General features: G+C 38.0%; 1 protein-coding gene across 1 annotated transcript; it reads left to right on the top strand.

Annotated features, from left to right (window-relative positions):
• The first annotated feature begins 3,184 nt into the window (after nt 1-3,184).
• Gpr37 (G protein-coupled receptor 37) lies at nt 3,185-20,876 on the top strand. Its single transcript, XM_026388744.2, has 2 exons — nt 3,185-4,201; nt 20,058-20,876. Exons 1-2 carry the CDS (start codon nt 3,185-3,187, stop codon nt 20,874-20,876), a joined length of 1,836 nt encoding a protein of 611 aa, XP_026244529.1.
• Nucleotides 20,877-21,749: the final 873 nt, after the last annotated feature.

Genomic DNA, 21,749 nt, shown 5'->3' with positions numbered 1-21,749 from the left:
TATTATTATTATTGTTTTTGAAACGTGAAACTTTAAGATAGTCACATTTATCATCATTGTCTTTTATTCTTTTGCTTTTCTTGATCTTACTTATGAGCCCTCTCCTACTCAGATACCATCATGGTATTATCCTTAATTTTCTTCTCAAAATTTTCAGTACTTAATTTTCATATTTAGATTTTTAAAATAGATTTTACATATGGCATGAAGAAAGAAATATAACCTTAGTTTGTCCCCCACATGGATTGTGATCTTTTTCTAGTACTACTTATTGACTGGTTCAAGCGTTTCTACCATTTATAGTGGCAGTTCTCTTATTTTGTAAAATTCGCTTGAAGTTTCACTGTTTTCTGTTCCATGCCATTGTTTTATTTAGCCATCCAGTACTAACATCATGCTGGTTTTTAACATGGTTGCTCTAAGATAGTCTTGATATCTGGTAAGGCACTAGCTATAAGTTTCCTTTCATGACAGGCTTTGCCCATTCTCTGTTTTCTTACTCTCATTCCTTTGCCTCCTTGGCACTTATGACCTAGCATAATACATATTGCTTATTTTTTTATTGCCTGTCTTTCTCAAGAAAATTTAAATTCGCTGAGAGTAAAACTTTATTTTATTCACTATTACTCCCTAAGTAAGAATATTTATTTAGTGATTTAACAAAGTTGAGAGAATTAGTGTGTGTAAATGAATAAATGAATTCATAAATAAATATGGAGTTTTAAGTCATGATTTTTTTCTCTTTCTTTGTCTGATTTTGATATTCTGGTTTCATGATATTAATCCAGTAGCTTTCAGACATTTTGTATAAATGCATATTTATTCTTTAGGATATATCAAGGTCTAGTGCTTCCTTGTGAATAGATGTTGGTAAATGATTTAATTTATTTAACATTACAGTTTTCCTTGGGTTTCTAAAACTGTTTTTCTTGAGCTAGTTTTGGTATTTTCTTATAAAATTGTTCCTGTTTCCTTCATTTTCAGATGAATTTGTGCATTTGCTTATTATTGCTGCTGCAACAAATGACCCCAATATATTGACTTAAACAAATCAAATGGGTAGTTCTAGGTCAAATGTCTCAAATGGGTGGCAGACATTTTCCTTCCTTATTTCAGCTCCAAGAGGATTGCTCACATTTTGTGTGGGGTCACATCTTGGCTTCCCATTTCCCCCACCCCCACTACCACTTATAAGAACCTAAAGACTGCAATGTTCCTGGGTGTATAATCCATGATACTCTTTCCACTTTAAGATCCTTTGTTTCTCGTATGAAACTCCTATTTCACCTGTCAGGTAGCATATTTACAGGTGTTGGTACTAGGTTTTGGACTTCTTTTTGAGGGCCAATATTCTACCTACCAAAATTAGCTTCATGTTTTTCATTGTATTTTCTCTTGTATCTCTCAGGTTTATTGCCCCCCCCCTTCCTTTCTTTCTTGTTTCAGATGGTGTTTATTTCTTTCTCTATCACTTTCACTTAACCAATTCATCTGATAGTTGTCTTTTTTATCAGCAATCCAACAGCTGTGACCAGGGTTTGGGTATAGTATAAAAATTAGAAAGTCATGGTGGGCCCTTTGGGGCGTTCTGTTCATATTATTTGCCCCTCCTGTCATTTCTCACTACTTCATCAAACAAAACTTCCCTTGTGCTCTGGGTAGTTGGAAGTAACCCCTAGTTGGATGCTTCCTAAATCTGCCTTAAAGGTAATGGCACATACAGAGCATTCTCATTCTGAATCCCATTCTCATTTTCTATGAATGAAACCTTCCAGCGCCTTTTCTCTCCTGACTCAGCTCTCAAGAATATCTAAGGAGGTGTGCGCCCTACCTCTCTACTCCCATGGGGTCTGACGCCTGGGCATGCGCACCTGCTGTGGCCTAATGGAGGCAGTGATGCGGGTCTCACCCCTTCCACTCTCTAGTGACCATCCCGGTTCCATTATCCCACCCCTTCCATCTCCTCTTTCCACCACCACCCTGCACTCAGGCTCCAGAACCGGTCTGGCTGGTTCTGACATCTGGGGAATGAACCTGTGGGGTTCATCCCCTAGCCTCTAGCAGCTCGGGCTCCGCGCCTCCGCCCTTATTCCCTCGCCGCTGCCAGCTCCTAAGAGTGAAAACCACTACAAATGGCTTGAATGAAACGTGTGTGGGTTTAGTGAGTGGTAAACCACCAGGGGATCCGGTCTCCCAACAATGCAGAATCTCTCTCTAGGAGGAGGAGGGGTAAGGGAGGAGGCACGGGGCAGACCGTTTGTCTCGCCCGCTCGCGCAGTGGCTGAAGCGGCGGGAAGAGGCTGGGCCACCTCCCCCTTCCCGGCCACGCACTGCCTTGCCCGCGGCGGTTCCAGGCACCACACTCTCCGCCTGGCCTGCGCCCGCCGTGGCAGTGACAAGCTTCTGCGGTCGACGGTACTGTCCACCCACCAGCAGCGCCCTCTTCTCCCCCTTCCCCCACGATTCCTGTCTCCGCAGGGGTACGCCGCCCAGCAGCCGGCGCCGCCTCCTCGTCAACTTTGAGCCGGAGGAGAAGCAACTTTGACAGTGGCCGCAGGTTTCCAGTCGGCTTCTTCTTGGCAACATTAGCCTCGAAAGTCGCTGGGGTTAGGTGGGGCAAGAGTTTCCTGGTGCATCAGCTCTGAGTCTGTTTGCAACCTGTTTCCAACGAGCGGGGAGCGGGGATTGTGACTGTCAGTCATCTGGGGGAGGGGGAGTTGTTTTTCTTTCCCTTTAGAGACCTCGGCTTGCAACTGGATAAAGCAGTAGCGAAAGGATGTAAATAGGCAGAGCAACTGTTATCAAGAAGGCAACCACCACCCAAAGGCAGGGAGGCGCACAGGGCTTCGTCCGTCCGGGCTTCACCCAGTCGCAACATTAATCAACAATCAGGTGTTGGTTGCAACTTTTCAAGGTCAGCCACCCGGAGCAGCTGTTTCCTCTCGGAACCTTGGGGGTACACAGATCTTGGACTGGATTTGGCTGAAATGCACAGGACACCAAACGAGGAAGGATTGTAGGGGGGACCCCAAGACCCATCCCCCACTCTCCCGGTAATCTCCGGTTCCCCGCTGCCCAGGCGGGGGTGAGTATGTGACATGTGGCTAACTCTCCGCAGCAAGTTAGGCAGCAGGTGTTGGTCTTAAGCAAGAGCGGCGGCTGCAAGGTGCGCCCTAGCCAAGCCATGCGGGCCCGGGGCGCGCCACTCGGTCGCACATCGCGGCTGCTGCTTCTGCTACTGCTCAAGGTTTCCTCTTTCTCTTCTGCGCTCGGGTTTGTCCCTGCGGCCAGAAAGGAAACTTGTCTCGGGGAGGGCTGCTCACCTACATTGATCCAGCGCCGCAGCAGGGATGTTTGGGGACCAGGAATTTTTGCAAGAGACGTTCTGAGAGCACGCGCACCCAGGGAGGAACCAGAGAAAGGGGCACGAGATGTGCCCTCCGGGGACCTACGGGCTGCCCGGGGCGGTGACCCTGGTGCCTCTAGAGGGGCGGAGACGTCGGCGGTCGGGCCCTCGGGACCTCCACTTGGAGCCTGGAGGTGGAAAGATGCCCGCAGTCAGGAGGCACCTGGAAATTTGGGGAGAGGGGACCCAATGGCCCTCCAACTCTTCCTTCAGACCTCAGAGGAGGACGAGAAGAGTGCCAGAAGCTCTGGTATTTCCCGGCGCAGCCAGGAGCAGAGCGTGAGAACAGAACCCGGAGCCAGCGATCTTTTCTATTGGCCAAGAAGAGCAGGGAAACTACAGAGTACCCACCACAAGCCCTCATCCAAAACAATTAATGGACCCGCAGGGCACGAAGGGAGGACAATTGCACCTCCCGGCAGGGCACTACCCCAGAATGGGTCCTCTGGTGAGGGAGTTCATGATCACTGGGGTCCCCGTAGGGGGAACAGCACCAGCCGGCGGGTGAGATTGAAGAACCCCTTCTACCCGCTGACCCAAGAGTCATATGGAGCCTACGCAGTCATGTGTTTATCAGTGGTGATCTTTGGAACCGGCATCATTGGCAATCTGGCGGTGATGTGCATTGTGTGTCACAACTACTACATGAGGAGCATCTCCAACTCCCTCTTGGCCAACCTGGCCTTCTGGGACTTTCTTATCATCTTCTTCTGCCTTCCACTCGTCATTTTCCACGAGCTGACCAAGAAGTGGCTGTTGGAGGACTTCTCCTGCAAGATTGTGCCCTATATCGAGGTAATGCCTTCTAGGGGTTCTCAAGCTACTGGCTTTATCCGTTTCCGGGAGTATAGCATCAAAGAACTGCGGCTGGACGCACCTACCTGGCTGAACCTCTTCGCTTTTTCTTTGGGTCCCTCCATCTATCTTTCCAATCATTTAAGTATATATGTGTATATGTAAAAAAAGAGGCAGCTTCTCTAGATCACCTTCAAATTCAGCTGTTTCTGGGCTGTAGGAAAAAAAATGATGGTCTCAGAATGCATAGAATTGTTTGGATTATAAATCTCTCTTTTTGAATATGATACTATGTATATTTCTCACTTGGCACCCATTGGAGATTCCAGAGTTAAAATAATGGCCAGTCTATGATTGTCCTTATCAGAGCATAGCAAGAAACAGGAAAATAGAGAAGAAGAGGGAGGAGGGGAGGGAGGCATCAACATTTATTTATTAGATTTCTAATACTTCAATGTAATTTTCTCCTCCAAAAAGATTATTACAGTCTTTCAAGATGCATAAGTGGAAGCAACGTTTTATTTGAAAAAAAAAGGAAAATTTTCTTGGTTGATTGGCCTCAGGATATATTAATAACTCCTCAAAATAGGTTATGTGTCTGACTATCTTCCAGAGTATTTCATCTAAAGTCTCAGGTCATTTCTTATATCTCTTTTTCCTTCTGAATTTCATAACAATTTTATTATTTTTGTATAATGAACCTAAGTAAAAGACTGGTTATAATGGCACAAAATCTGTTTAATATTCTCCAAGTACGTATTTGCTATTCTTTATGGGTGTAAAGGATTGATTTTTAAGGCATTTACTCTTAGTCTAGAAAATTTTAGGAAGACAGAGGCATATAGGTTCCAAACTTTGAAAATGATTATCATTTTGAGTAGGATTTTACTGCTTCATCCTACAATAAATGTCCCAAACCAGAATTGTGGTAGTTGGAATTTGCTCTTTAAATGGCCTCTCTTTAAACACCAGCTCTTGGAAGGGGCCCAAGTGTTTTGCTGCCAGTTGTGTTTTTAGCCAGCTGGCCCTTGATTTTCTCCATTCAGACTGTCCATTTCATTTATGGAAGCAGAAGAAGGGAAACTGTAAATATTCCAGAGCCCCTGATCCTGTCTGGCACCAGGGCCAGTGACACTATGTTCAACATTGTTCCAGGGCCTAAAGCTAGGGGATAAGTAAACAGAAAACAGCACCTACTTAAAAGGACCAAAGCAAGAGACAGTAAATAAGACCCTCTGTTATCTTGACAGGGATCAGATGCAGAATCATTTCAGGGCTACTAGTCAGCTGCTGTGACTTTGGTAGGTTCCAGGACTTCTCTGTTGCCAAGCTTGAAGTGTCTCTGAAACAATTACACTTATTTGGGAGATAGTTTATTTTCAAATTGGGAAGGAGGTAGTAGAATTTGTGTTCAAGAATATCTGTTTATTTACTAACTGCCCTTTCAAGGTCAATTTCAGTTTAGAATTTCTCTCTTATATGAATTACAGGAAATTAATTTATGCAAGAAAGGAGACAGAAAGTAAAGTATAAAGGGAACAGGAGAGGTACCTATCCTAATAAGAGAGAAGGGTATTGAGTTGTCTCACTGGAAATGTTCTGGACATAGAGAAACCTTTGTACTGGAAAACAACACAACCGAAAGAAGAAACTAGAGAAAGAAAAGAAAATTACCAAAGTTTTTGAAGGGAACTTTGAAATGAAAAGAAGTTTTTCAAATTCAGGAAAGTATATAAAAACTTAGTTTAGCCAGACCAAACAGTTTTGAGCAATGGTATTTATTACACATTTTTAAAAATTTTTTTCTCCCTAATTCTGTTTTCTAAATGTATTGATATTGCCTTCCATTTTTTATTTCACTGTCCAATTTAATTAAATATTTTGTTTTTTTTAATCATTTTTCTCCTGGTCAGTAAAAATCTGTCTTTTGCTTAGTTTCCCCCCCATCTTTATGATCTTATCTATTTTTCCCAGTTATTGAAACTAGGCTTTATTCTTCCTAGAGAAGAAAGACTTGAAAAATATTCCCTTATTTTTTCTTGAAAATTTACATTTTACATTTAAATATTTGCATAATATTTATATCATACATTTAAACATAAATATTTAACATAAACATTCTATATATATTTACTGGTAGAATAGTGAGTCAAAATCTTAGTTTGTAGTATTTCTATATTCCTACTTCTTCCTTTCTATTCCAGGGTTTTGTAATCTTTGTGACCATGGGCAAATAGAATGGAAGGAAAAGCAGGATAGGAGAGAAGAGAATCTGAAATTATTTTGAAATGTTTTAGCATGTTTTATAAAAATAATTATCAGACCATAGTAGTAGCTTCATAATTCCTAATTACTGAGAACATGAAGTTCAAATGTCAAAATAAAGCATTTCTGCCTCCAGGAGGCACTGCTGTTTTCACAGAAGTAAGAGAGATTTAGTGCCTGTCCTATGTTGGGATCATACCCTGAGATGGAGATTTATTGGGGCATGAAGTTTACTAAAGCATGCTTTTGGGTTCAGTACCTATTAGGGGATGAAGGAAGCAGGACTGGGTAAAAGGAGAAATTTCACTATGATACAATTGCCTTAGAGTCTTCAGCCCTCAATAGGAGGACCTCTAGTGCTGAGAGGGATGGGTGGAAGCATGTAGAGAAATCCTGAATTGAGGCCAGAGCACCCAGTCGTATCTAACGGAACCCATCATTGGAAACAAGTTGCTCCCAGAAGTGGAGCATAACCTTGAGTCTGATCTATCTCTTTGGTAAAGGGCAGTTCCTAGAGAGACAAATGTAACCAAGAGCTATCACCCAGTAGTCAAGGGAAGCAATGTTTCATTTCTGAAGGATGTTGGGAGGGACCAGTGTGGGTGGAGAACCACAGTATCCACAACACTGACTTTAGAATTAGCATGTTAAATTAGAAAGAGCATATTCTCAACCAACCCTTGCATTTTAGTGATGAAACACAGGACTCAGAAGAAAAATCAGCATTCCAAGCAAATACCTAGTATGTGGCAACAAGACTTTTGGTCTCCATACTTCTCCACCATGTTGCTAATTAGACAAATATCTATAAGGCAAAAGACAAATCCAGTGACATTGCTTCTTTCTTTTCTTTTTTTTAATTGATACTCCTTAGCATCTTTTAAACATTTCTGTATTTACTAGACAGGGAAAACAATATGCCCAGTTAGCATCTTTGTTATATGATGATATTTATGGTTTTTTTTACATTCATAAGTTTCATCTTGTTTCTCATAAACTAGCAATTGTTAACTGATTACAGTTTTAAAATTTTCATGACTTAAGATAAGTATACTTTTATTCTGCCAAACATTTTGATGATAAGATTCTATAGGTTATATTTCATGTTCTTAAAAATCACAAAGTGGATTGGTAAGACATTATGAATATTTTACATTTTTTTGAACTTCCTCCTGATATTTTTCCTCTTGACCTTGATACATATAAAGACTATTTGACATTTGTCTTTTTTCATATTTCTATATTTTGCCTTTCCATCACTTTTTACTTGTGTTTACTTTCTTGATAGTTCCCTCTCTAAAACCATATATACTCTTATTGATTGATAATGTAGGATCTATCATTTTTCCAGTAATGTGATCAGCCTCTTCCAGTGATTTTTATCTTTTAAACTTTTCTCTATTTTAAATTTTATCCACATGGATTATTATCAACTCTTTTGATTTTCTCTCCAATCATTTTTTTCTTTTATTTGATGATTTTTTTTTCTTTTGTCAGACTGGATGTTAGTATTATCTGATGTGGAAGGGAATTTTGGGAAGAATTGGGCTTGGTATAAAAATAAGAATGTTTTTGAGCAGATGCTGCAGAGTCTTTGCAATTGGCATTCCACTCTTCTATTTATTTCAATTTGTTGACCCAAAATGTAAGGATAGCTTCTACTTTCCAGGGTAAGTTGAAAGAAAGGGGATTTTATGTTGTAAATATGGCATGTTCATTTAGCTGTGAGTAGAAATGTTTTGAGAACTGTTGTAGTTGATAAACTTTCCCCTTTCTATTCCAGGGATAAGATATCTTTGTGGCCTCGGGATACATCTCATAAAGATCAAATACAAACGAAATAGTAGGAAAAGCGGGTAGGAGAGTTGAGCATTTGAATGAATGGGGGACATCATCATAGATACAGCACCATCAAATTGTCACCAGTAAAAAACTATAATCAAAGCAACAGTCTTATGTGGGAAGTGGGGGGATCATGTGTGTGATTAGAGATGGAGGTCTGGGTGTATATGAAAAAGGAGAGTGGCAAGGAGTCCCCACCATACCACTTACTTCAGAATTTAACAAACGTTTAAAGCCAAATCATTCAGGATTTGAGCATGGCAACCCAAGCAGCTCTTTGTTCATTATTTGATGGATTGAAGCCAGTCAGAGTAAGTGTATCATATGATCTAGATCAATCACCAAATATTTACTTCTGTTTGGATGTTAATTGGGGGTTTTGAATGATCATGATCATGATGTGTGGTAGGGCAAAAGTCTTCAAGAAGGTGTAAGATAATCTCAGATGTAACAATATTTTTATTTTACTAGAATACAATATTCCTGTGTGGGAGTAAAAAGTAAATAAAAGGAACACATCTCACCAGGCCTCTGGTCAAGGGATAATATATAACAAATCTAAAATGTTCTCTGAAGAACCAGCCTCTGCAATAGCTTTAGAAATACTGGTTTAAAGTGAGTGAAACTAATGCTCTTTCTTGCCTTCAATTGTAGTTAGAACTGACAAGCAAGAAAAGAAGGGTATTGAGGCTAAAGGTGGCATGGCCACACTAGTTTGCAAAGTTACACCAATTTCTCTGAATACCCACATTCAAATTGTAGCACATTAAGCATGGCAGATGCTAAATTTGCTTGAGTTGTATATTAGTCATTCGGTATTCTGATGGACTTTTAAGTGGAAACATGCAGTTTTATTAGCAATTTGGAAATTGCTAATAATATTCTCAGGGAAAATGGACTCAGTGTGTAGGAATGGTGCTTAACAAATATTTTATGATTTGCCATTAATCCCTTTATAATCATTTTCTACACTTCCGTGCAAGTGAAAAATTTTAGTGGATGACACCAGCAGGAAAGAAAACCAGTTTGTAAGAGTGTGCTTTTATTATAACTTCATTCCTGAATGGTACATGGTGAAGTTATCTAATTTGGATCTTAACATAAGAAGTACAAGTTCTGATATTCAAATTCAAACTTCAAATAGATGACCTTTGATTGGAAAAAGAATGTGCCATTTTCTAAAGTTTGCCACTAAAATGTAAACCTAAGCATGCATTTTACTTTACTTCCCTTCCAGATTTATTATCTGGTATTTAGCTTTTAAGGATTATGAAACACCCAATAATTGATTAAGGAACAGTATGAATAATTCACTATTTACTCTAATCTTTTTCCAAATGTGTTATTGTGTATTCTTTGAGTCACCATCCATCCATTCATCACTCATTTATTGGGCTTTTCTTCAATGAGAGACACTATGTTAGGAGTGGGCAGGAGGATATGGGAGAAGAAGGGCAATTTTTTCAAAGACAACGCTACTATTATTAAAGCTAAAGAAAAGTAGAATGACATTCTACAACATAACAAATACTATAGTAGAGGTTTTAACAAAGCATTATGGAATGGACCTGCTTGTGACAAAGATGGAGCAAAAACTGTTTTCTCCATCATTCTTTTCAATCATATTCTTATCACTAATCATTATAGATGCCTATACATCTGAGATCCATGGTGAAAAGTTACTACTATGAAAATTTTTAATCTTGGTTTCCTATTTTCTAAAGCTTTCTTAGACTGGAAGCCCCTCATAATTGGCAAGATTATTCAGCAGATAGGACAGTCCTGGAAAGTTCTTTTAAAATATGAAATTTTAAAAATATGGAACCCCATCTCTGCTTTGCATTCATGAGTTCTTATCAGTGATGAGGATATTAAATAAATCAGATTTAAAATTTTTGACTTAGTTTATTTATCAGTGTAATTATAGTACATTAGATCGAGTTTACTTTTTTTTTTTCTAAACCTGAAAATCTCAAGAATATATGTAGTATTCAGTTTGACTGGAGAGAGTCTAGGAGGCTGGCCAGGGAGCTACTTTGGATGCTATTGTAGAATGGGGGAGTGGGAAGCATAACAAATGGACTTTCCCAAGAACTGGTTAATATGTCAAGGGTACACTCAGAGTGAGGATTTGCCCTGAGATGCTTAGGGCTCCCAAAGTATATGGTTATGTCAGTAAAGCATCTTTTAGCAGAGAATAGGAAGTATGTATGTCTGCAAAAGCTAGAGAGGTCTGAACTTATGCGTCTATCTGAGGTAGTGAGAGTGAGGGTAGGTGAGGTGAGGGTCTATCTTCTTAACTGTCCTGCTAATGCTGCATGGACCTTGATGGAATTCTTCCATGTTTAATGACATTTTTATGTGTCACAACTAGATTTAACAGTGTCCCACTGGAAACACATGGACCTGTGTCTGAGATGTAGACTGTGGAGAAGAAGGATGAACAGACTGTTGGGCATGGAGGTTTGTGTCTGGCACTGCACTCTGCTCCCATTCTGCAGGGGTGCTCCAGATGTTCCACCTCTCCCAAAATTGACCTGCCAAGGTCCCATAATTAGTCAACCTTGTTGGTAAGACTAATTCTTAAATCTCCTAATTAGAACAGTATTCTTTGTGCTAGAAGAAATGATCCAAACTAAAATTTCAGGGTTGAGTGGACAATAAGATTATTGTAACCCTTAATATGAAGTCTGTATATTTGCAAGGTAGGTACAGGTAGTTTCTACAAAGCTTCCATAAGACATGAAATATAATCTCAGTTCTGAAATCATTCTAGAGACAGAATATTTTAGTTTGTGAATTTATGATGGTTTTCAATGTTATCTATCTGCACACTTGAATGGTTCATAGCCTTCATGAACCAAGGTCATTGATTTGATTCCTATGTGGAGTAAGTCATTCTTACTGATTCAATTCAAGGTTGACTCAAGGTTGCCATTTTTTCCCCAAAACAGTCCCTTTTCCATACTCCTCACCTTCAGGGTTCTTTCCTCCTAAATTTACTGTCTTCTTGATTCAAATCCCTCATATAGGAAAAGTAACTGATACAATAATTCACACTAAGATGTGAGATTTAGAAACATTGGCTTTTTATAGAGGATTGAATGAAGAAAGAATACTTATTTCACAGAATATCAATGGTAGAATTCTTGTTAAAAGCTTAGAAATTTTATCTTAGAATGTGTTTTTTTCGGTATCACTCAAATCATAATGATCCAGTTACAAATAATTTAATTTTTAATTTGGGAGCACCAGCATGCAAATGATTGTTGTTAGTCACAAAGGGAAATAGGTAAAATTTGTTCCTGTTCTTTGGATACTCATCAGGACCCACAGGTGCACAAACCAAATTAATTTAATAATTAATAAATTAAGTCCACTTAATTTTTATTAGGAATCTTATAATAATACCAAGGATTGAAAACTAGAATGTGATCTTGGGGGAAATGACACTTTTGAAATGAATTCATAATTACTGAGAATAAGCATGGAAAATAAAAATTTTTAATGTTGATTCCAATATTTAGCTTTTATCTTAGGACAAATGATGCTAATTTTGCTTAATTTGCATTACTATATTAATGAACACAAAAAATTATAGTTAAATAATAACATAGGACAAACTGTTGTTAAATGGATTTTTAAAACTATACCAGGAATGCATTGTGCTACAAAAGTAATACTTGAAAGAAAATCTTAATTTAAGCTAGGAGTATAAAGGAAAAGAAGAGATGTATGGAATCAAGAGATGTTTTAGGCTGATATGTCAGTTTTAAATAGCCTTAATTGTTTTTTAAATAAGTGTGAGCATGTTATTAAGCTTAAGTAAGAGAAAAGAAAGTGTAAATGAGGTCATTAATGACAGTTGATAGTTGCTGCCTTCAAAATATTTTTTAGGCCATGACTTCAGGAATCACATACATGAGCAGTCAAGATGAATATTTATTCTATGTGGTTGAGTTAGATCAAATATCAGTGATGGGGCTGGGGATAAGCTCAGTTGGCAGAGCGCTTGCCTTGCATGCACAAAGCCATGGGTTCAATCCCCAGCACACACACACACACACACCAAAATCAGTAATGTAGATAAGAATAAGATGCCTTCTTTTTGTCAAAGCTTGGTGGTGAAAGCTCTATTTCATTCTAGAGATGTGTGTGTACTTGGGAAGGGTGAGGCAAACCTCCTTGCTGCTTTTGGTCTAAAAACTCAGTAACTGACATGTGCTACTGCCATAGTGTGCTTTGTAATGAAGAACTTTTAAAAAAGGTCATCAATAAACATGGTGTCCCTGTTGGTGCTCAAAGCAGTACTCTTTTCATGGGGAAGTTGCCCTGAAGTGCTGCAAGGAGGAAGGTTATGGAAAATGTTGGAAGCCACAGGCACAAGCCCAGGTCATTTAGGGTTTCAGAGGAAACTCTATCCTGTGCTCATCCTGCTTTTCTCCTGACTGTTGTTAGTCCCACAACCACTGAGTTATAATAGGTTATCATTCATGGCCCAAATGAATGGGTTTTCTTAACAATAAAGTCCTTGTTTCTGAGGGTCACTTGTAAACAAAGGACAACTCATAAATAGATGTATTAAACATTTTTTATATGAAATAGAAGTTAGATTAGAATGCTTGTTATCAAAACCTTCCTTAGAAGTCACCCTATTTTATAAAAATTAATGTATTCCAGTCATTTCACTGTACTTAAATATGTAGAGTTAATTTCACATAAAGGGCATTTTGCTTAGAAGTTCTTTTTGTTTGTTTGTTTGTTTGTTTGTTTGTTTAGAAGGTCTTTGATCATTCCCCCCACCCCAATCAGTGGTAATCTTGATGGGTAGTACTAAAAGTTTAGCAAAAGGTAGTATTTATTTAATAAGAGTTGTACTGAAAAAAGAGAAGTGCTCTCTGATGTCTGTTTCACAGGTTACTCTTATTCTTCATAGTTGCTTCATTCCTTTAGTTGGTAGTAAGCTTCTGAGAAATGGAGTAATAGAAAAGACAGACTCCCCATGGATTACTGTTTTCATAGAGCATCTGTGCACTCCTTCATAGTATTTTGAATGAACATGGACTTAATGTAGTCCAAAGTGGATATGTTAATCCATGTTTCCTCAGGGCCTGATATTTGCATTGAATTAGAAAGTTGAGCAGGAGAGACAATGAAATCCAATAATGTCATGATCTGTAAATTAAGCTTTCTACCTCAATTACTAACTGTTTTGCCTTATAGGTTTCTTTTCACTTGTTTTATTTTTAACAGAAACCTAGGCAACCATTAATCTTCAAATTAACTCATGATGGACAGAGCAGTGCATTTTTTTTCCTTACTATGGAAGAAGACAGTTTTACTCTAAATCTTTCCCTGAAGTCACTGTTGCCACATATCTTGTAGGATAGATTAATTTCTCACCATTAATTTCTCACTGATATAAAATGGCTATCTTAAATTGGTTAACACAGTAGCAAAACTGAAATTTGGAATTCATGATTTCAAAAACACAAGCTTAAGAGAAGGATGAAACATTTGAAGGGTGAGCATACCTATGGTTCACATAAGTACTGGGTGGAGTTTCTCTAAATCCAGTCTTGCCAATGTTGGTAAAGGAATAGCTGAAGAGATATGCCATTTCCATGCAGGTGACCACATTTGTGCTCTTAATTATCCTGATTGGACCACCTACTTTTTGTTAGTTTGTTTCTGTAACAAAACTTAAAAGGTAACTCTAGAAGCCATTCTTAAAAATTTCCATTATATTTTTAAAATCCTCTATATTATATAGATTTATTTTTCTCACTCCAGTGATTTATTTTCTTTTCAGTATCCATAATAATGGGAAGCATATCTATTTCCTTTTCCCTTTATTAAAGAAACTGAGGCAAGGGAAAGATGAGAAGTTATCTGTCATGGTACTGAATTTCCTCTGGAATGTCTAGGCCATTAGCTAGAATCATTTGTACATTGACTGTAATTAGAAATAAACCTTTTAAAATGATTTCAAAATGGAGTCCAGTTAAGGTTAGTAAAACACTTAAAAGTTTTGAATACAATGAAACTATTATATAATATGAATAATTCAAGCCTGTAGTATTCATTAGGAAGTACTTTATAAATCTCAAATTAACAAATATTTCAAAAGCACAACTTTGATTCCTAAAATGTTTTAGTGTGTAAAAGAAACACATTTAAACCTCAAAAGATCCTATGTATTATGAAAATAACATATAAAGCCAATGGCATTCTTTCCTGTTCCTTTTTTAGTTTTCCTACCCAGGAGCAAACCTTTAACAACTTTATGAGGGTTACTGTGAATGTCAAAAACAACAAAGAACATATTGAGATCTCAATTCTGGGTGGTTTTCAGCATTATCTTGCCTTTGTGTGCATATGTTATCTTCGCATTTCACAGATCTATTTATTTATTTATTTATTTATTTTTGACTTCTGGACCCACAGATTTAAATGCATGCTTTAAAGTACTGGCACACATTTAAATGCTACTGCCATGCTACTGTCCTAGGTTTTTATGGATGTTAAAAAGCCATATGTCAAATGACCAAAATCCCAAGGTTATCTTCATCTCATAGGCTAACTAAGACAGTGATAATATTTACAAGGAATTAGATCATATCCCCTGAAATGAAAATGTTTATAAGGGAGATTTTATTATTCGGTCAGCATGGGGAAACTAGTTAGGCATCTGTAGCAATTTCCAAATATTTTGGAATTATATTTGTCTACCATTTTTATCTTAAGCCAGTGATTCTCAAGTACAGTTTCCAAGCATACGTGGAGTGGATATGTTCTGAGCAAGGGAAGTCACTGCAAGCATGTCAGGAATTGTGCATAGTCGAGTGAATCCCTCTAATAGACTGTAACGAGTCATTCCGTGTATAAACTAATTTGTTGATTGTGTAGCAGCAGGTGTGGGATAGTCAAAAAATTCCTCTTTGGATTCCAACTCTCTTAAGGACAGATTCATCATTGTTCCTAGCAGCAAGCACAGTGTACTACATATCTGGTAGTTTCTCTGTCTCTCTCAAAAAATGAATATATATTTATACACATGCACCCACACACATAGCATTAGTGTAGTGGCTCTCCTTGCCACTAAAAACGGAGTTCAATAAAGCCACAATAATACTGAAATGGGAACAGTACATCATAGGGGTGATCAAGAAGAGTGGCCCTTGACCCCCTGCTTTAGCACTGGGGCTGCCACTTCCATGTGTAAATTCTCAGGCCTCAACTTCTGCTCAGTCTCTCCTGTGCCTTGATGCAAAGCCGTAGGTGGCCATAACTGCTCAGAGCCCAACTGCTCTGGATGTTGACAGGGCTGGAGCTGAAGGAGCTTTATTGTTGTCATGCTGGGCTACAAAGAACAGCAGAACATTGTTGTTTGAAAAAGAAAAAGAACTCAGAGTTGTTTGTTTTGATTCCCTTGCCATTTCTGAATTTTGATGCCAATTCCCTCACAAAACTCAATATCTTAGTTTCCCCAATAGTGAAAATTTTCTGTTTCCAGCTTTCCTCTGATCTTGAAATTCTCAAAATTAATAGTATTTTCTATTAAAAATGTTTACAGTTCTGCTTTTGTTGCTGTTAATTATTCCTCCTATTGCAATTTAATCATAAGAAATTTCATCTCATTCCATCTCAGGATGCTGCTTCAAAGTACTACCCTTCTAAGCCAACGCTTAACAGCTTTCCTCCCAAGAGCATATTTCATAGTGATATTGAATTTTAGCAATCAGATATGGTCATTAAATGTAGAAGATCCAGCATTCATGATACAGTTTTATAATTGCATATAATTGCACTATTCATCTTGGTAGAATCTTTAATAAGCTGTACATAAACAAGTACATTTAAAATTGTGATGGAAATCTTTTCATGTTATCACAACGTTTAGGAATTTTAATTACATGGGTAAATTTCATATATGCGTAAGTAGAAACTAGGCCAACACCACTTATTCAGATGATTTTTATCAATCCATTCAGAGGTGTGCAATTAATTCTTTACATATGTTACTGCCTTCTATAATGATTTGGAGGAGTACTGAGCAGGACCTTCCCACATTCTTGCTTTTTCACATCACAAAATGTGGTGCATAAAAATCTGAAAATATCTGAAGTCACACTGTAGGCAGTGGCAGCAGGAGAGCAAGCATGTCTAGGAGTGGCCTTTGGGCTGCAGTTGCTGCTGGCCTCTACGCTGAAAGTACTGTCTGCACCTGGGGCAACTCTGCTTTCCTCATTGGCTTCTTCAGCAACTCTCTCTGTTACTCCTGTGACTTTTCTGGATTGCTCACCCTGTTTCAGCTGGATCCTAACCACAGAGGATGTTATCAGTGAGAAGTACAGTTGGAAAATGTATACAGGAGAAGCTGTATACAGGAGATTTTTGAGTTTAGTCTATGAAAACTGGAAAGGATCCCTCCATCCGTGATTTGTCAAGAAGACTACAGATCAAATATATTTGAGATTCTAATTGGTACTAAAGCTTTTGGGAATCATGTCTGAAGAAATGAGCATCTGTAAGTAAAATGCACTGCAAAATAATTCTTGAGCAAGTTGGAGCATCTATAAGTGACATACCCCGGCTTTCATTGTCTTGTGAGATGGAATATATGGAACTTAGAAAATGTTCTCTTGCTTTTTGGAAAATGTTCTTTTAATTAAGAATGAATGTGCAGCACAGCTTCTGATAACTAGAGTTGGCAATCTAACACACCCATCCTAATCCACATCCACCCACATGCGTGCGTTCGCTGTTACCTCTCATGAACTCCTCTGAAACCAAGTTGGAGGTAGAGATGCAAATGCTAGCAGTTCTGATAATTGGTTCAGATTTTTGAAAATCTCTACACTGGTAATTAGAGAGATTAGTGGAGGAGAAGATGCTATCCTTTGTGTGTTTGCTTTGTGAAAGTAATGATATGCTGAGCTTCTAACACACTGCCTCTTCTCAGAGACTCTAGTATTTTTATAATACGGAGCTTTCCTTTTATTAGAAATGTTATTCATAATTTAAAAAGAATGCAAAGCATACAGCCTTAACTTCATATTTGTGGACTGATTCAGGATATATAGTGACAGAGAACCATGCACAAAGATTTGCCTTACTGAAAACTACACAGAGAGGCTTGCTGAGTATTTGCATATATCTGACAACTTGAAATTTTGTTTTATATTTTTAAGAGAAATGAATCAAAGCATTTGAAAACCTTAAATCCAAAGTGTAGAAAATCTATAAAGTAAAGTAGAACAATATTGTTTGATGTAGACCTTTAGATAATGGCAGGCCAATCCTCAGATTTCCTCAAGTGTGGCAATTACTGATATTAAAAAAGAAAGCATAATCAGAAGATAATCACACAATGCTGAAGTCAGTGTTAGAATTATTTTTGGTCTCCAGTATAGATTAAAAACAAATTTCCATCAGGGTTAATAACTCATTAGTTTCAAAGTTAATTTTTACAAGGTAAATATAGAATGGTTTTTATTTTTTCCTAGTCATATTAGACTGATGTTTCTTATACTAGTCTTTAGGGGGGATTTCTGAAACAATCAATTCTTAGAGAACAAGAGTTGTTATAATGAGCTCTTTATCTGTACTGATTTAGAGCTCGGTTAATCATATTTTTCCTTATTTTTGATTTTTCATGTAATTAAAAACCTGTTATAACTCATTTTTGGCATGTTTCCCTTAATAAGCATGAGACTCGTCATGGCATGGAGTAATGTTGGTATTTTCTATATTCTAACTAGAAGACACTGTGCAGTGTGTGACAAGAGGAGAGATTATTTGACATTGAACTCTCAGAATTCACAAGGCAAGTTGCCATAGCTCTGGGGACAGTGACAGCTTGAATGCAGTAGATAAACAACAAATGTTTCAAGTACTAAAATTGTATGGCAAATGGTTTTTCTTTTGTCAACATGATCACATTGACTTTAAAATATCAGATATTAACATTATACATACTTTTTTTTTACCCATTGACCAAGTCATGACCCATGACTATGTTTCTTAAACATTCCCACCAGACCACAGAGGAGACTGAATGCATATACTCAGGTTTCTGGGGTATAGTTTAAAGCATTCCATCCACTTAGGACTTTTCTTTTAGTATCCTGTTTTATCTGAAGCCTCACTAGCATTTTACCTTCCATTCATATCAATAATAGCTACATTAATAAGCACTAAACTACATAAATTACTCCAAAAATATTTTAGTAAATTTGATGCTCCCAGGAAAGTGCTATGTTTATTTTGTGACTTTGAAAACCATCCTCTCCCTCTTGGGAGAAAAGGACTCTTTCTTATGTCTTTTACCGCTAATATTAAACTTGGCATAGAGCTGATATCAATAAATATGTGTTTGTGCTGGGTATGTGTGTATCTGTGTGCTGATTAAAGTATGTGTAATACTTAATATAGGCAAATGAATTCTGTTTATATTAGGAACATATTTTATATTCTTGGAAAAACCTTTGTGTGAAAACATAGAAGCATATTATTGGTTCTTAACTTTTGTTATTCATTTAGATTTAGATTTTGATTTTGTAAATTCATGTTCCCTTGAATTTTATCTATTAGATTTGTCTGAGGCCTGGTTATAAGGTGCACTCTTCCAGAGAGGATTTGTGTTTGCCTATACCAAGCACCTGGGTGATTGTAAATACATTTTTGATCCTTTTGAAAACCAGAAATAGATAATGTGAATTCTGGCCCTAATGCCATGTAAGTGCAGGTTCTCAGTTAGAATGTGTCAGGATTTATTTTCCTTATCCACATCCCAACCCCAATTCACTTCCAACTCAGGTTATGCAGGCTAGTTTCTTTCTCTCTCTCTCTCTCTCTCTCTCTCTCTCTCTCTCTCTCTCTTTCTCTTTCTCTCTCTCTCTCTCTCTCCTCCCCCCCTGTACACTCCTAAAGATGTCAGTATTTAGGAAATTTTGAATTACAAAGGGGTCTTTGCCATAATCCTTACCCAATCAGCCCAGCTTTGTGTCCCACCTCTGCATACCTGGGCACCTGGCCTCATCTGTCCAGCTAAAACTAACCTGAAACCCCCATCGGGACTGGCAGATGCTGCTGTGGAAAACATGCCCTGGGGATGGTGGTAGTGGTGGTGGTGGGGGATCATCTCTGACCTTCTTAGAATTTCTTTTCTCATTGATCTTGGCCTCTGAAGAATTCCTCTTTCCTTTTTTTCCATAAATGTTTGCCTTTGAAAATAATACTAAAAAGCTTTATTTAGAAATTGGGGGAGACTTTTCATTATCTAGCTTTCTGGAAACAGTGTTCTTGATTGCTGGCTGTGTGTGAGGCACACTATTGACCCCCATGCTGGAAAACGTGACCTGTCTTTTCAGTAATGAAAGTGGGGCATATGCCTTAACTTTACTCCTTATCTGGATCTCTAGGTGACAGGCATTTTCAGGTTATCTGAAATTCTTAGAGTCTCTGAGTTCTTATCTATAAGAAAATGGTATTGGAATAACTGACCTTTACAGATGTTTCCAGTTCTAAATTTTTTTCTTTTACTACATCACTGCATCACTGTATAGCCATTAAAATATTTTTCTGTTTTTATTTTTACAGTGATTCAGCTGCAGTTACCACTCCAATTACCCATGTCTCCTTCTGCAAACGGTTCTCTCTCACCAATCTGCATTTATTTCTTAGTGCATTGATCTTTTCAGAGAGCGCCCAGAATAAATGTTTTTTGGTTCTCCCCATCCCGCAGGTTGCTTCTCTAGGAGTTACTACCTTCACCTTGTGTGCGCTGTGTATAGACCGCTTCCGCGCTGCCACCAATGTACAAATGTACTATGAGATGATCGAAAACTGTTCTTCAACGACGGCCAAACTAGCTGTGATTTGGGTTGGCGCTCTGCTGCTGGCACTTCCAGAGGTCGTTCTCCGCCAGCTGAGCAAGGAGGATCTGGGGTTCAGTGGCCGGGCTCCTGCAGAACGATGTGTCATAAAGATCTCTCCCGATTTACCGGACACCATCTACGTTTTAGCCCTCACCTATGACAGCGCGAGGCTCTGGTGGTATTTTGGCTGTTACTTTTGTCTACCCACACTTTTCACCATCACCTGCTCTTTAGTGACTGCAAGGAAAATCCGCAAAGCAGAGAAAGCCTCTACCCGAGGGAATAAGCGGCAGATCCAGCTAGAAAGCCAGATGAACTGTACAGTAGTGGCGTTGACCATTTTGTATGGGTTTTGCATTATTCCTGAAAATATCTGCAATATCGTCACTGCCTACATGGCTACCGGAGTTTCACAGCAGACAATGGACCTACTTAATATCATCAGTCAGTTTCTTTTATTCTTTAAGTCCTGCGTTACCCCCGTCCTCCTCTTCTGTCTCTGCAAACCCTTCAGTCGTGCGTTCATGGAGTGCTGCTGCTGTTGCTGCGAAGAATGCATCCAGAAGTCTTCAACAGTGACCAGTGATGACAACGACAACGAGTACACCACAGAGCTCGAACTGTCTCCTTTCAGTACCATACGCCGGGAAATGTCCACTTTTGCTTCGGTTGGAACTCATTGCTGAAGGACAGTACTTGGTTTGGTCAGATTTGCTTATTTGTTTGGTTTTCATATCCTGTGAATGTTTCTACTTCATATTTTTCTTTAGGGGAAAACATGCAAAAAGAGGGAAAAAAAGAAAAAAAAAGCAAATAAATTCATATTAACTACCATAGAACTGATTTTGCAAAATAATATTTGTGCTCTGAAAAAAATGTTTATATTTGGTTATTTAAGAAGAATGAGAAGGCCAATAGTTTAGATTATTTTATCTGTATGGTGCTAATATTTTATTTGAAAAAGCTACTGCACCTTAATTTAATTAATTGCTAGATTTCTTCCTTTCTTTAAAAAATTACAATTGTTGTATATTGAGTACAGCCATGTGGTTTTGCAAGTTACCTTATGTTTGAGTTGTAATTGAAAGTATATTGTATATGGTATTGTGAGATGATTTGTATTTAGAGGCATTCATTCACCAAGTAGCACCAAATAAATTACACTTTATTCTTTAATGTCATTGTCAATCTACTTTTAACCAACATTCAATAAATCTTTTAATTGCCTTAATGACACAGTTACTGGTTCTATGCACAACTTAGAATTGGCCTTACTGCTTTATAATTATATGCTCCGTTGGGGCAGGTAATCACTATGTTATAAAGAAGCATTCCTAATAGTACTATTTTATGTGCATGACTCATAAAAGTATATTGTATATTAAAACAAAACTGTATTTTTAATATTCAGATATAGATGTAAAATTACTTCCTAATATTTACAAAATATAAATAAATAGAGTAGGAAGAAATTATCTTTTTTTTTTCCTAATAAATTCACTTCTGAACAAGCATGTAGAGCTACAGATTTTCCCATGAGGAATTATGGGCAGAATCAA

This window comes from Urocitellus parryii, chromosome 3, assembly GCF_045843805.1.
Source record: "Urocitellus parryii isolate mUroPar1 chromosome 3, mUroPar1.hap1, whole genome shotgun sequence".
NCBI classification, from domain to species: Eukaryota; Metazoa; Chordata; class Mammalia; order Rodentia; family Sciuridae; genus Urocitellus; species Urocitellus parryii.
Note: the sequence above shows the minus strand (reverse complement) of the source record. Positions and strands in the feature narration are given on the sequence as shown.

Excerpts from the sequence above, each read along its gene's own strand:
- Gpr37 (XM_026388744.2), top strand. The coding sequence starts at position 3,185 with ATGCGGGCCCGGGGCGCGCCACTCGGTCGCACATCGCGGCTGCTGCTT. Across the intron at positions 4,202-20,057 it reads AGATTGTGCCCTATATCGAG|GTTGCTTCTCTAGGAGTTAC; the intron begins GTAATGCCTTCT and ends CCCATCCCGCAG.